The sequence below is a fragment of the Rhinoraja longicauda genome, chromosome 3 (assembly GCF_053455715.1).
Source record: "Rhinoraja longicauda isolate Sanriku21f chromosome 3, sRhiLon1.1, whole genome shotgun sequence".
NCBI lineage: Eukaryota > Metazoa > Chordata > Chondrichthyes > Rajiformes > Arhynchobatidae > Rhinoraja > Rhinoraja longicauda.
In genome coordinates, this window is record NC_135955.1 from 3,433,488 (window position 1) to 3,449,249 (window position 15,762).

Here is a 15,762-nt window from a genome sequence, read left to right on the forward strand (position 1 = left end):
GGATAGGTGACGTTTCACAGAGTGCTGGAGTAACTCAGCGGGTCGGGACCCTTCTGTAGAATGGGGGAGGAGAAAGCTGGAAGATAGGTGGGGGTGGGACAAAGACTGGCAAGTGATAGGTGGATACAGGTGAGGGGAGGGTTTGATTGTAAGATCGGTGGACAAAGACCAGAGGTGAAAAGACAAAATGTGTGAGAAAAGGAGCTAGTGCTGCAAGAGGCGTGAAATGTGGAGCCAGAGGAGGAAATGTTGGTGGAAGGTGATGGGGAAATGGATGCGCATCCATGAGGGCCTCAAGGAAGGGGGTGGAAGTTGTTTAGAGGTTGAATTTCTTTCTAAATTCTCAACTGAGAAGAAGACGTGAACTTTTAACTCGAGCTTAGTGCTGTAGTATCTTAACCACAGTGCTCTCAAGTTGCTGCTTTTACGAGAACGTGTAGACACATAGGGGGAAGGCAGTGCCAACTCCTGCCTTGTTGTGGTGCCCCAGCACAGTCGTGTTTCGCAAACATCCTCGCCACCTGGGGAGATGTGTGCTGTTTATGTGAAGCGTAAGTGGCTTTTGCACTGCACTGACTGCTGAGTTACTCCAGCACTCTGTGAATGACTGATCTATCTTTCCCTCACCCCATTCTCCTGCCTTCTCCCCATAGCTTCTGATAATCAATAATGCAATAAATGAATAGCCACAGTACCAGGAAATAATAGTGCAAAAACCAAAGTGTGTAGTTCAACCAAATATACATTCCATAGAAGATCGCAGTTGCTGAAGTTTGTGTTATGTGGTGTTCAAGAGCACTCTGGTTGTCCCCGGTAGTGCAAGAGGTCACAATCATAATCATATTTTATTAGCCAAGTTTGTTTTGCAACATATGAGGAATGTCATATGAGGTGGTCCGTAGTGTTCTGTTGCTGAGGTAGGTGGAGGGTTGTGACGGTCAGCTCAAGATGTTGATGGTTGCAGGAAAGTAGCTGTTCCTGACTTCAGGCTTCTGTACCTCCTGCCCGACAGCAGCAGTGAGAAGAGGGCACGGCCCGGATGGTGGAGATCCTTGATGGTAGATGCCACCTTCAGACAGGCTTAGAAATTGAGAATTCTTCCTCAATTGGTGATGGAGTGAAGCTCTGGCCTATAGGCACTGCAACTGAAGTTGTCTGGAATTCACACAAAGGGTGGTGGGTATGTGAAACGAGCTGCCAGTGGAGGGAGTGAGGGAGGGACTCCAGCAGCAGTTAAAAGACACGGACAGGTACGTGTAGACAACGAACTGCAGATGCTGGCTTACAAAAGGCACGTGGATAGGAAAGGTTCAGAGGGATACTAGACCAAGTTGGGCCCAAACCTCTCCTGCATTGCTGCAGCGCCATCTCCTCCCCCTCCCCCCCCTCCCCTCCCTCCCCTCCCCCCCCTCCCCTCCCTCCCCCCTCTCCTCCCTCCCCCATCTCCTCCCCCCCCTCCGTCGCCCTAACCTCCCTCGCCCCCTCGCTCCCTCCCCCCTCGCTCCCTCCCCCCTCGCTCCCTCCCTCACCTCCCTCCCTCCCCTCCCTCGCCCCCTCCCCCCTCGCTCCCTCCCCCCTCGCTCCCTCACCTCCCTCCCTCACCTACCTCCCTCCCTCACTCCCCCCCCTCAGGGGGAGGAGGGAGGAACGGGGGAGCCAAGGGAAGGCCCAGCACCAGTCCCAGGCCTCAGCCTCCACCTCCACCAATGCCAGGCGTCACTGCTATTGCTGCTGCTGCTGCTGCATTTCCCCTTGACCCACCTCGGGGTCACGGTTGCCCAGTCACGTCCAAGCCCAGGCCCAGGCTTCGGCTGCTTACCCCGGCACTTTAAAGTGTGATTAACTTTAAAAATATAACACCAATTTGAATTGAATGAAACTTTATCCATAGGACCACAGGACAATGGTGAGTAAGGTGGGCCTAAAAATTGTCGCGCTATCGTGTACCGTTTTGGCTGTAGTTCAGGAACAAACAAACAAACAAACAAACGAGAGTTTTAGTCTATAGATTGGGCAGGTAGGACTAGTGTTGATGGGGCATCTTTGTCAGCGTGGGCAAGTTGGGCCGAAGGACCTGTTTCCGTGCTGTATGACTTCATAATGCCTAAGTTAGACATGTCCAAAGTCTGGCCCGGGGCCAATCGCGGCTCGAGGTCAGATTTTATACGGCCCGCAGCTTCCGTCTTAAAATGTATTATTTATGGCCCGCCAGCACTGTCTAACAGAATGAAGGGAGGGGGAGGGGAAGAGGGCGACTACACCTCCCGGCGGTCAGCGCTGCCCAACTTCCCCCTCCCCCCGCCCCGAGCGGGAGGAGGCGACTACACTTCCCGGCGGCGGGGTTGAGGGCGTGCGGGGAGGGGGGGGGAGCGCATTAGTTAAAGGTTCGGGGGAGGGGGGGAGCGTATTAGTTAAAGGTCCGGGGGGGTGGGGGAGCGCATTCGTTAAAGGTCCGGGGGGGGGGCGCATTCGTTAAAGGTCCGGGGAGGGGGGGGGGGGGGGGGGAGAGTGCATTAGTTAAAGGTCCGGGGGGGGGGCGTATTAGTTAAAGGTCCGGGGGGGGGAGCGTATTAGTTAAAGATCCGGGGGGGGCGGGGGAGCGCGTTCGTTAAAGGTCCGGGGGGGGGGGGGGGGGGGCGCATTCGTTAAAGGTCCGGGGGGGGGGGCGTATTAGTTAAAGGTCCGGGGGGGGCGCGTATTAGTTAAAGGTCCAGGAGGGGGGAGCGCATTAGTTAAAGGTCCGGGGGGGGGGGGAGCGTATTAGTTAAAGATCCGGGGGGGGCGGGGGAGCGCGTTCGTTAAAGGTCCGGGGGGGGGGGGGGGGAGCGCGTTCGTTAAAGGTCCGGGGGGGGCGCGTATTAGTTAAAGGTCCAGGAGGGGGGAGCGCATTAGTTAAAGGTCCGGGGGGGGGGGGGGGGGGTATTGGGTATTAGGTAAGGCCCTTGGGTATTTTCAAATCTGGCCCTCTTTGAAAAAAGTTTGGACACCACTGGCCTAAGTTGTGGTTTCTTTTATTTTAGACCCAGTATCGTCGCCTTGTTCTCGAAGCCCCTTCCAAGAGCTGCGGTCTCAGATCAGCTTCACAGAGGCAATGCTGAAAGCCTCAGAAGATGCTCCTTCAGGTGACGCCACAGAGGAGACGGGCTTGCAGGAGCACACGGACGATAACTGCCTCTACTGTGTGTGCCTGACGATACTGGGCTGCCAGCCCAACAGCAAGTGCGCCTCCACTCTAAACCGTGCAGGTCGGTCAAAAACCACAGGTTTAGGTCACCTGTACCCAGATGCAGCGGTTATAGGAGCAGAATTAGGCCATGCAGCCCATCGTCTACACCGCCATTCAATCATTGCTGATCTATCTTTCCCTCTTAACCCCATTCTCCAACCTCCCCATAACCCCAGTCACCCATAAAAGCTTTGTTCTGCATGTCATCCAAGCACATCAGATAGTACTATACATCAATATAACCAAGTGAAACTCGAGAGCAATAGATAAGAGCATAGGGGAAGATACAGAGTGCAGAATATAGTTCTCAGCATTGTAGCGCATCAGTTCCAGAGTCAAATGCCCGCAATGGGGTAGAGGTGAATCAGACAGCACCCTAGCATATGGAAGGACCATTTTAAGCCTGATAGCAGAGGGGAAGAAGCTGTTTCTGAGTCTGGTGGTGTGCGCTTTCAAGCATCTGTACCTTCTGCCAGAAGGGAGAAGGAGGAATGACCGGGGTGGGACAAGTCCTTGATGATGTTGGCTGCTTTCCTGAGGCAGCGAGAAGTGTAGCTGGTGTTAATGGTGGGGAGTCTGGTCTGTGTGATGGACTGGGCTACGTCTACATCTCTCTGCAGTTTCTTACAGCTCCTGCACTCCTGCAGCTTACCTGTGTGATTCCCTTCCAGAGTTTATTATCCCTCCCCATTACAACTGTATTTTCAACTTCCAAGTTAACAGTACTTTGCTGCCAGTGCTTTGAATGAATGAATGAATGAATAGGTTTATTGGCCAAGTATGTGCATATACAAGGAATGTGCCTTGGTGCTCCGCTCACAAATGACAACACAAACATACAGTTAACAATTAAGAATAAAGCATAAACACATCAAAACAATAAAGATACAACATTACGGTCTAAACATGTGTGTGTAAATAAACCAGAGCAATAAAGAGACTACAGACTTTGGTTATTGAGTAGAACTACCACTCGTGGAAAAAAAGCTGTTTTTATGTCTGGCTGTGGCTGCTTTGACATAAACTTACTCTGCTTTTCTTAAGCTGCAGATATCCCTAGCGACGTTTGCTGGTGTTAATGTAAAGGTGTTAATGTTTCCAGATTTGCCGGACGTTCTGTACACTGACTGCTGTCTGCCCACCATCCCGATCCACACCCACCTGGAAGTCACGCCTCAATCCTCGAAGATCTCTGGCAACTCCGGGTGCAGCGATGCTGTGTCGCCAGGGTCTGCAAGCAGTACCAAGAGTGTCGATATACTAATAAGTGAGTGTGGGACCTGCTACAACCTTGGAGCTAGTGATTCAGACTTGATGATTGTTTAAGAGGGATAACGTGAGGCACAAGTGTACCCAGTACAATGTGTTCCCTGCACTTGCAATCGTCGCTAGCTTGGATGGAGGGAGGTTTGATGTAGCAAACTATCTGCTTGGGGAAGGTGGGAACTGGTACATAGAGCAGTGCAGCACAGAAACAGGCCCTTCGGCCCAAAATGTCCGTGCCGAATGTAGTGCCAAGACCAATTTTTATTTGCTCGCGTGTAATCCATATCCCTTCATTCCCTGCATGTGCCATTCCAAAAGTCTTTTCAATGCCACTATCGTGTCTGACACCTCCACCATCCCTGGCAGCATGTTCCAGCCTTCTCCCTATTCAAACCAATCTTAAAACCTATAAAGTGCTGGAGTAACTCTTCTGGTCAGGCAGCATCTCTGGAGAACGTGGGTAGGTGACATCTTTGGTCGGGTCCCCTTCTTCTGACTGAAGAAGCGCCTCGACCCGAAACGTCCATGTTCACCGGGGAATTAGTGTGAAGAAGGGCCCCCGAACTGAAACGTCACCTATCCATGTTCTCCAGTGATGCTGCCTGACGCGCTGAGTTACTCCAGCACTTTGTCTCTGTCCTTGGTAGGCCAACATCTGCAGTTCCTTGTTTCTACATTAAACTTATGGAGTTGTGATCACTTGCTCCAAATGTACCGGTCACTTGGCCAGGCTCATTTCCCAACACAAGGTCCACTATGTTCCCTTCTCAGGTTGGACTACCACATACCAATTTCAGGAAACGCTCTTAGATACACACAACTCTGTAGTTGTCGGTTTAAGGGAGGGGTGGTGAGAATGGGCTTGGTGTCTCTTGTTTATCTGGGGATTTGTTGGGTGGGGAGGGAGTTTGTGTCTGACTGAGTTAGGGTGGGAAGGGTGTATGCGTTAGTGAGTTGGGGTGGGGCAGGGAGGAGACTGCGTGGTTTAATTCAGCAGTGAGTATGAGCTTGGCACAAGTAACTGCAGATGCTGGAATCTTGAGCAAACCGCAAAGTGCTGGAGGAACCCCGCGGGGCAAGCGGCATCAGTGGAGGGAATGGGGACTGGCCAGGCGATGTGTCGTATCGGGACCCTTCAGACTGAGGGTGGGCTTGGTTTGACCCAGTGCTGCCTTGCTGAGGCCCGGGGGTAGATGCAGGGGTGTGCGAAGGTGGTGTGATTGCTTGGAGCCTGCGCCTGTTTTGAACCGTGCCACCTCCACCAGCAGGGAAAGCGGTGACGGACAACAAGCCTGCCTGCCGGGTGCTGCTACGCAAGGAGGTGCTGCGGCTGGTCATCAATCTGAGCAGCTCCGTCGGAACAAAGGGCCACGAAACCGGGCTCCTGATGTAAGAACTCATTCCTTGTACTTCTGGCCGAGCATCACGGGCATCCGTCATTGAGACGTCAGAGTTGTACAGCAGGCCCTGCTGCACAACTCGTCCACACCAGTCCCACATGCCTACCTTTGGGTCACACCCCTTTCCTATCCATGCACCTGTCCAAATTTCAATGTTGTTATAATACCTACCTTTCAGTTTAGAGATACAGTGCGGAAACAGGCCCTTTCGGCCCACCGGGTCCGCATCAACCAGCGATCCTCACACATTAACACTATCCTATACCCACTAGGGACAATTTTTACATTTGCCAAGCCAATTAACCTACATACCTGCACGTCTTTGGAGTGTGGGAGGAAAGCGAAGATCTCGGAGAAAACCCACGCAGGTCACGGGGAGAACGTACAAACTCCGTACAGACGGCGCCCCTAGTCAGGATGGAACCCGGGTCTCCGGCGCTGTATTCGCTGTAAGGCAGCAACTCTACCGCTGCGCCACCGTGCCGCCCAGCTTTTGTTCCACACACCCACAACCCTCTGAGTGGAAAAAGTTGCCCCTCGGGTTCCTACTAAATTTTTCCCCTCTCTCCTTAAACCTATGTCCTCTGGTTCTTGAATCCCCAACCCTGGGAAAAAGACAGTGTATTCACCCTGTCTATACACAGAAAATGGTGTTCAGGAGCGTATATGGGACTACATCCTGCAAGGACAGTTGTTCCTCGGGGCTGGAGTAGGTGTTTTGTGTCCAATTTACCTAGATTCTTGTAAAGGAACTCCTTCCTGAGCACAAATAGACAATAGGTGCAGGAGTAGGCCATTCGACCCTTCGAGCCTGTACGCACCACCATTCAATGTGATCATGGCTGATCATTCTCAATCAGTACCCCGTTCCTGCCTTCTCCCCATACCCCCTGACTCCGCTATCTTTAAGAGCTCTATCTAGCTCTCTAGGATACGCCAACACACTTAGATTAGCCCGTGACCACAGCTCCTGCACTCATTCCTCAAGGTATCACAAGTCCCTCTTGAATAAAACTATTCATCAGTTTAATCCTTCGAAAGGGCACTTTGTTTAGTTTAGTTTATTGTCAACTCTATAAGATCATCCCTCATCCTCCTGCGCTCCAAGAGATAAAGTCCTAGCCTGCCCAACCTTTCCCTATAGCTCAAGCCCTCTAGACCTGGCAACATCATCTTAAATCTTCTCTGCACCCTTTCCAGTTTGACAACACCTTTCTGATAACATGGTGACGAAAACTGAACACAATACTTTAAATACTTTAAATGTGGCCTCACCAAATTGGCCTCACCAATATCTTATACAGCTGTAACATGACCTCCCTACACTTAAGACTCTAACTGATGAAGACCAATGTGCCAAAAGTCATCTTGACTACTCTATCTACCTGCCATGCCACTTTCAGGGAACTATGTACTTAACTCCTAGATCCCTCTGCTGTACAAAACTTCCCAGAGCCCGACCATTCACTGTCGATCCTGCCCTTGTTAGACTTTCCAAAATGCAGCACCTCACATTTCTCTACTAAATTCCATCAACCATTCCTCAGCCCACCTGCCCAACCGTTCAAGATCCTGCTGCAATTTTTGACACCAATCTTCACTACCACCCACTTTAATGTCATCGGCAAACTTGCTAACCATGCCATGTACGTTCTCATCCAAATCATTGCCGTAGATGGCAAACAGCAATGGGCCCAGCACCAAACCCTGAGGCACACCACCAGTTACAAGCCACCACCATCACCCTCTGCTTCCTTCCATGAAGCCAATTTTCTATCCACTCAGCTATCTCTCCTTGGATCCCATGCAATTTGAGAACTGGTTTCCATGTTTGCAGTGGTAAATTGTGCCAGAGAAAACACAAGTAACGTGCTGTACAACACCCAAATGAGGGAGGGTTGTCTTCTGTCCTCCCAGTGACTGCTTTTTAAAAGTGCGTTACCTGTGTTGTTTTCGCCCGAACGCTCAGATCCTTCTATTTTTGTTCCCCAGGATAAAGGAGAAGTTTCCTCATGCTTTTGACGACATCTGTCTCTACTCTGAGGTCTCTCACTTGCTGGCAAATTGCACCTTCAGACTCCCCTCCCGCAGGTTTATCCAAGAACTCTTCCAAGACGTTCAATTCCAGCCAGTAAGTTGTTGACAAACGCTCGTTGGAGCTGCGCGGTTCTCAGAAGAATCGCACTCTTCTGCAGTGGAGGGGGAGGGGGGGGTCTACAATCTCTTGTGCAGATTGAGATAAGTGGACACACTGATGTCAGAAAGGTAGTGAGGTTCTGAGTGTTCACGACAGTGTCATGAATAGAGCCAGGATTTTGCCATAAATGCCGTTTTTGATGATTTCAGCAAGATAATGCCTTTTTCACGATCGAGTGCCTAAATCAGCCTTTTTTTGCCGTGTTAATGTAAGTTACAAGAAATTTTCCACCAACGGGGGCGCCACCGTCGGTCGTTCATTCGTGGGTAATGTACGAGGCCCCAGTCTTTTGTAGTCAGGCTGTAAGTGGGTGTTAAGTGGTGATTGGAGAGGGTTGGGTGGGTAGGGAAGGGTTCAGTCTTTTCAAACTGGAGTCAGGCTGGGAGTAGGTATGAAGTGTTGGTTGGGGAGGGGCTACCAGGGTTATGTTTTTGTTTCTCGAACCTGCAGTAGAACTCTTTCAGGTCGTTGGACAGCTGACGATTGTCCAAGGAGCGGGGGGGGGGTTCCCACTTGTAGCTTGTGATTTCTTGCAAGCCCTTCCAAACTGAAGAGGAGTCATTAGCTGAGAACTTGCTCCTCAGCTTCTCAGAGTACCTTTCCTTGGCAGCTCTGATTCCCCTTCTCAGCTTGTACTTGGCCTGCCTGTAGAGGTCTATCCCCGCTCCTGTAGGATCTACCCCTGCAAGCGTCAAAATGCCTAAAGTCAAGTCAACGCCATGTAAAAAACAACGATTTGGTGAGAGTGTACGGGAGTGATATATTCTCTACAGACAACTGTGCAGGTTTGCAAAGCATGTGAGAAAGCAGTGAATCATGAGAAGAAATAATTCATTTCCCAGCATGTACAGACAGCTAAACACATTTTTAACCATGTTTTGGTGCTGGAAGTACATGCCTTTTTTTGTCAATAAATGCCTTTTTCGTGCCTTTTTTGTAATTTTATTATGCCTATTTGCCTGCCTATTTCAGAGATTTTTAGCTAAACATCCTGGCTCTCGTCATGAAACAGTGTGTCCCAGAACGCAGAGATCCTGTTTGATTTGGTAGTGAGCCAGATTTGGTTGTGGCATGGAGTATGAAAGCAGGGAAGTGTCAAACTGTACGGTCACTGCGATATTGTGCCCAACTTTGCTTATGAGACACTAGAGAAGGTGCTGAAAAGATTTGTAGGTTTCAGGAATGGGGGAATTCGGTTTCAGGGTTAAATTGGAGAAGTTGGACTGTTTCCCTCAAAATTTAAAAAAAAAGATTGAGAAGGTACTTGATAAATTATATGCTGATTTAGATGGAATAAATAGAGGGAAGCTCTCTAGAGGACAGTGCAAGGACCAGAGGGCAGACTTTTGACATGGACAAAATGACGGCACAGTGGCGCAGCGGTAAAGTTGCTGCTTTACCCCACCAGAGGCTCGGGTTTGATTCTGACTGAATGCTGCCTGTACGGAACTTGGGTGTTATCCTATTAACCGTTTAGGTCTTCTCTGGGTGCTCCAGTTTCCTCCTACAGCCCAAAGACTTGCGGGTTTGTAGGTCAATTGACGTCCGTAATTAAATTGTCCCCAATTAATAGGGACTGACTGAGTGTGTGGGATAACATGGAACTAATGTGAACAGGTGATCGATTGTCAGTGGGGACTTGGTGGGCCGAAGGGTTTATTTTAGGAATGTAATGCTGAGGCTTAATAAGACGCCGGTTAGGCCACATTTGGAGTATTGTGAGTAATTTTGGGCACCATTTCTGAGGAAGGATGTGCTGACACCAGCGAGGGTCCAGAGGAGGTTTACCACGAATGAGTAGGTTAGCCTATGATGGGCGATTGTGGGCAATGGGCCTGTACTTGCTGGAGTTTAGAAGAATCAGGTGGGACCTCATTGAAACATACAGAATAGTGCAAGACTTGGTTAGTGTGGATGTGGAGAGGATGTTTCCACTAGTGGGAGAGTCTAGGACTAGAGGGCACAACCTCCAAATTAAAGAACGTTCCATAAGGAAGATGAGAAGGAATTTCTTTAGTCAGAGGGTGGTGAATCTGTGGAATTCTTTGACATAGAAGGCTGTGAAGGCAGTGAATGGAAAATTTTAAAGCAAAGATAGATAGATTCTTGACTGTTACGGGTGTCGGGTTATGGGGAGAAGGCAGGAGAATGGGGTTAGGAGGGAGAGATAGATCAGCTATGATTGAATGGCGGAGTAGACTTGCTGGGCCGAATGGCCTAATTCTGCTCCTATTACTAATGACAGGACAATAGTTCTATCCTGCACATTAGGTATAATTTACAAATACAAAAGCCAATTAACCTACTCGCTCTCTGGCGTGATCTCTATCACTCCGAGGCACGGTGGCACAGGGTAGAGTTGCTGCCTTACAACGCTTGCAGCGCCGAAGACCTGGGTTCAATCCCAACTGTGGGCGCTGTTAGTATGGAGTTTATACATTCTCCCCGTGACCGCGTGGGTTTTCTCCGAGATCTTCGGTTTCCTCCCACACTCCAAAGACGTGCAGGTCTGTATGTTAATTGGCTTGGGTTTGTATACTTGGTATAAGTGTAAATTGTCCTTCGTGTGTGTAGGCTTGTGTTAATGTGCAGGGTTCACTGGCAGGCGTGGGCTGAAGGGCCTGTTTCCGCGCTGTATGTCTAGACTAAATCTCGATCTGTCTCTCACTTAGGCTGTTTAGCAGATCTCGCTGTCTCTTCTCTGACCCTGTCTCTCCTCTCTGACAGCTATACGAGGAAGCGGACACTACCCTTCTATTACCGAAGCCCATGGACGTTGAACTGATGCTCGAATCCTGACCAAGCCCAAGCAGAAACATTTCCACATTGCCAGACCCACGGCCAACTTCAGCCCCCATCTGCTGACACCAACACACCTGCCACGTGCGTCGAATCCGCACTCGATTCTGGCCCAGAGTCTGGCTCCTTATTTATTGCCCTTTCCTCTATCCTGAACGTGAAGGTATTCTTAACACTACTGGAGGTATGAAGACGATTGGGATGCAGCCCTCGGTATCAGGCACTGCATGGTTCTCACTGGTCTGGCTTACTGGATGGATCTGCTCAATGCCATTGCACAGACACCCACTCATCGCAAACCCTTCCACTCCACCTGCACTGCCCTGCTTTGTTTCTAGTCTGCGCCAGGTCTGATGGACACCACAGGAGAAGCTACTACAGCTTGTTGAAAGGGGGATGTCCTGCACTAATGTTTGAAATATTCTGGTGGAGACTGGCGCTGCTGGGGAGCGTTAATGGCGGACTGTAGCTGTGGGCCCAAGTAGTTGGGGCATAACTCGCCCCTCACCCTGCCTCTAACCAGATGACCTACTGTTCTATTGTCAAGGGCTCTCTAGGAGGGCACTTTCCACCCTAGAACTATCAAACATCCCTGTAGATTGACACAAAAACCTGGAGTATCTCCGCGGGTCAGGCAGCGTCTCTGTAGTTAAGGAATGGGTGATGTTTCGGGTAGAGACCCTTCTGCAGACAGGTCCCTGTACTCCACACGTGGCCTGTCCACCACTGCTATGAGGAGTGGGTGGGAGCTGCTGCTCCCCAGACTATTAACACCCCCTCCTCCTCTCCCACAACCATCGTACGTATACATAGGGAACCCCTTCCCCACCCCCCCCCCAGTCACGTAGCTACCCACGCCCTGGGTACATAGCAGTTCCTAGGCTGCTTTGGAACTCCAGGACCTGGGATACGCAGGACACTGATCCCTGGTATCTCCACCACCAGCTGCTCTCCATCACTGCCTGCCCACTCCCCCAGCCCTGGTCAGGCAGCTCTGTGCACTGGGCATTTCAGCCAACATGGGTGGCACCTACAGCCAGGCAGTTCCTCAGTCGTAGGGGGACATAACGCCCTGCCAGTGGTGATGTGAAAACTGGGAGGCTCATGTGAAAGAAAATGACATACAGCCGCTACAAAATATTTCAGTTCCCAAAATACCCCAGCTTCCAGATGAGGAGGCAAGTCTGACTGCCATTTATCGTTGGGTCCTGGCTTTGAGATGTGTGTTAGCGATCCATGGTAGGTAGATGCTGTTCAGTGCTGAGCCCCACTGCACAACTTTGAGGAGGTTGTTATCGTGCAGTCTTGACCTTATAGTTGAACTGTGTGTGTCGAAGGCAGGGGGTGCACATGGGCTCTGAACACCAGACAGAAACGTGATCAGGGTCCGTAGGATGCTGAGTTGCAAGGGGACTCGCAGCTCATCCATCACTCAGCTCAATGATATGTGCCGGTGCTGAATTTAATCTTGAATTACGATTTTGGAATTTCCTGTCACAGCACTGGTCGGCAATTTTTTTAACAAAAAAATATGAACAGCAGATGCTGGAATCTTGAGCAAAATACAAAGTGCTGGAGGAATTCAGCGGGTCAGGCAGCATCTGTGGAGGGAAATGGACAAGGCAATGTTTTCAGGTTGTGGTCCTTCACATTTTCCTCCATAGATGATGCCCACCCCACTGAGTTCCTCCAGCACTTTGTGTTTTTCTATTCAGCTGTGAATTCGGAACAGAGGAGTGTTTGGGGCAGCTGTACACGTTCTTCTGCAGGGCTTCAAAAAACGCATGCCCTGATCACGGGCAGCCAACTTAGCACCTTTTCTACCTGAATGATGATTACTGTTCTTGGCACCGACCTGGAGTGGGTGCGAGGGAGAATTGAAAGTGGGTCAGACCTCTGGTGTCAGTAGAAACAAAGAACTGCAGATGCTGGTTTACACCAAAGATAGACACAAAGTGCAGGAGTAACTCAGCGGGTCAGGCAGCATCTCTGGAGAAAAAGGATGAGGGACGTTTCAGGTCGCAATCGTTCCTCACAGGATTCACAGGCTGTCTGAAGAAGGGCCCTGACCCGAAACGTCACCTATCCTCGTTTCCCCAGAGATGCTGCCTGACCAGCTGAGGTACTCCAGACTTTGTGACTATCTATTTCTGGGGTTGGTAGTTGGGAGCTGGAAGGGTGAGATGTTGGAAATCTCTGGGTTGTGTTCCTTGATCTTGAGTGGACGGATTGCAGAGAGCAGCTGAGATGTCACTCCCAAGGGATGGGTCGAGAATAAGGTGCTACTTCATTGACCTGATCCATCCCGCCCAGGATCCAGGACGTAGAAGGAAGCTGCTGATGGAATCGCTGTAACAAACACACGGTGGCAGAGGCTCCTCCATCGCTCCACAGCTCACAGGTACTCTTCCACCTGCTTGTCCCCACAGCAGTCTGCTCTGTGATGGGCGGTGCACTGTAAAGAACACTAATCAAGTTGACCAGTTGAAATGGCGGTGACCATCACCGTCAGTCTTTCAAGACAGGTCAGCAATTCACTATTAACTTTACGACTTTATCATTGCCATTTTCTGCAGGAACCCACCTCCCCTCCCCTGTCTTGTGGTCTCTGTGTACATTTGTTCCTCCTGCTCAGTCTATGGATCCCCTGCTCTGTGTTTCTTGTGGTGCGTCACTCTTTCCAGCTCGCACGTTCTCCTGACACTTGGCAATGAGATTGAAACGAATCAATGGACTCATTGCTTGGAAAGCAAGTCTGACATTCCTTCATCCAGCAAACGTGTTTGCTGCTTGGAAGTATGTTGAAGGGGGAGGAATAATTTAACTGAAGGCAATGGCCAAGTAAGCGAGAGAGCACATTGTAGGTGGGCATTGCAGCCATCATTGTGAATGTGTTTGGTTTTATTTCTATGTGATAAGCTGCTACATTATTGGAATGTTCTGGTGTTCAAAGATCACTGAACATATACCTGATTTGTATGTATACCTGTAACATAGTCTGATTAAAATAAGAAATTATTTATATATTTTCCATAAGAGAATATTTCATAAAGCTGTGTATAATTTAAATAAAGCAGAGTGGCTTTGGAGAGTAATGTTTTTGTTGCCACATTGTGGTTTCTTTGTATAGTGTGTACAGTCTGTTTCTGGGCATTTACCCTCTGATCATAAACTTATCAAAGGGGTGCATTGTTAATTAACAATAAAAACAAATGTATCAAAGTTTCTGGCAGCTAGTGTCCGATCTTGTTCCCGTGTAAAACACCCCATACCCCCTCGTGTGAAGCCCAGGAACTGCGTGGGAGTTCCTCCATCGGCAGAAAAGGTTAGTCATCCTTTGCTGAGTCTTTGTTCATGGGCTGCGAATGTGAGAATTCCCAGTCTGTGTGCCCACTTCTGTTGCAGAATGGTTTGTTGTGTATTCTGCTTTAATTAGAAACATAGAACATAGGTGCGGGAGTAGGCCATTCAGCCCTTCGAGCCAGTGCCACCATGCAATATAATCATGGCTGATCATCCAGAATCAGTTTTCCACATATGCCTTGATTCCGTTAGCCCTCGGAGCTAAATTTAACTCTCTCTTGAAAACATCTAGTGAATTGGCCTCCACTGCCTTCTGTGGCAGAGATTTCCACAGATTCACAAAAGGTTTTTCCTCATCTCAGTCCTAAATGGCCTACCCTTTATTCTTAAACTGTGACCACTGGTTCTGGGCTCCCCCAAAATGGGGAACATTTTTCCATCATCTAGCCTGTCAAATCCCTTAGGAATTTTATGTTTATATATATATATATAAGATCCCCTCTCATCCTTCTAAATTCCAGTGAATCTAAGCCGATCCATTCTTTCATCTTATGTCAGTCCCGCCATCCCGGTAATTAACCTGGTGAACCTACGCTGCACTCCCTCAACAGCAAGAATTTGGCTTGGTGTGAGTTCTGCAGTTTGACAAGATTCGATGCTCCACCATGTTGATCAGCAATTGTAATATGCATTGGAAGGAACTACAGATGCTAGTTGAAACCGAAGATAGACGCAAAAAGCTGGAGCAACTCAGCGGGTCAGACAGCATCTCTGAAGAAGGGTCTCGTCCCGAAACGTCACCTATTCCTTTTCCCCAGAGATGCGGTCTGATTTGTTTCTATCTTTGACTGTAAAATGCAGGTATATGTTTGACCATTCTATCATTACATTACTTGGGAGTGCCCAACTTGCCCACGCCTACCAACATGTCCCACCTACACGAGTTGCACCTGCCTGCATTTGGCCCCATATCCCTCTCAATCTGTCTTATCCATGTTCCTGTCCAAATATTTTTTTTAACATTATGATAGTGCTTGCCTTAACTACCTCCTTTGGCAGCTTGTTCCATGTCTCCAACACCCCCACTAAATCTTCTTCTCCCCCTCCCCCACAGATGGGCCGAAGGGCCTGTTTCTGCGCTGTATCTCTAAAACTAATGGTACTGTGCTGCACTCTAGACTAAGCAGCTGGTTCTCGATATCCCTACCTGGGATAAAAGACTATGCACATTCATCTTCTGTATTTCCCTGATGATTTGATTTTATATACCTCTATAAGATAACCTCTTGTCTGTATGTGAAGCCAAAACTTTGAGTGTTTCTCTCCTTAAATATTTTTTTTTGCAATTTTAGTGATGCATATTCCTTTTGGTGTTGCCTTTGAGAGGTGGCACAGCGGCAGATTTACTGCAGTGCAGCACCAGAGACCCAGGTTCCATTCGGACCTCAGGGCTGAATGTATGGAGTTTGTGACCAAGAGGATTTCTCCGGGTGCTCAGTCTTCCTCCCAAAGACGTGCAGGTTTGGAGGCTAATTAGCTTCTGTAAATTGTTCGTGTAGGTGGTAAGAGAA

General features: G+C 49.3%; 1 protein-coding gene across 2 annotated transcripts in view; it reads left to right on the forward strand.

The window, feature by feature from the left end:
* The window catches only part of rictora (RPTOR independent companion of MTOR, complex 2 a), a 143,184-nt gene extending 129,035 nt beyond the window's left edge, over window positions 1-14,149 (forward strand). For both annotated transcript variants that reach the window (XM_078431134.1, XM_078431143.1), the window contains exons 34-38: window positions 3,021-3,245; window positions 4,329-4,493; window positions 5,758-5,881; window positions 7,885-8,023; window positions 10,817-14,149. In XM_078431134.1, the coding sequence (XP_078287260.1) occupies window positions 3,021-3,245; window positions 4,329-4,493; window positions 5,758-5,881; window positions 7,885-8,023; window positions 10,817-10,888 (725 nt within the window). In that variant the 3' untranslated portion in view covers window positions 10,889-14,149. The remainder of the gene's footprint in view (window positions 1-3,020; window positions 3,246-4,328; window positions 4,494-5,757; window positions 5,882-7,884; window positions 8,024-10,816) is intronic.
* Window positions 14,150-15,762: the final 1,613 nt, after the last annotated feature.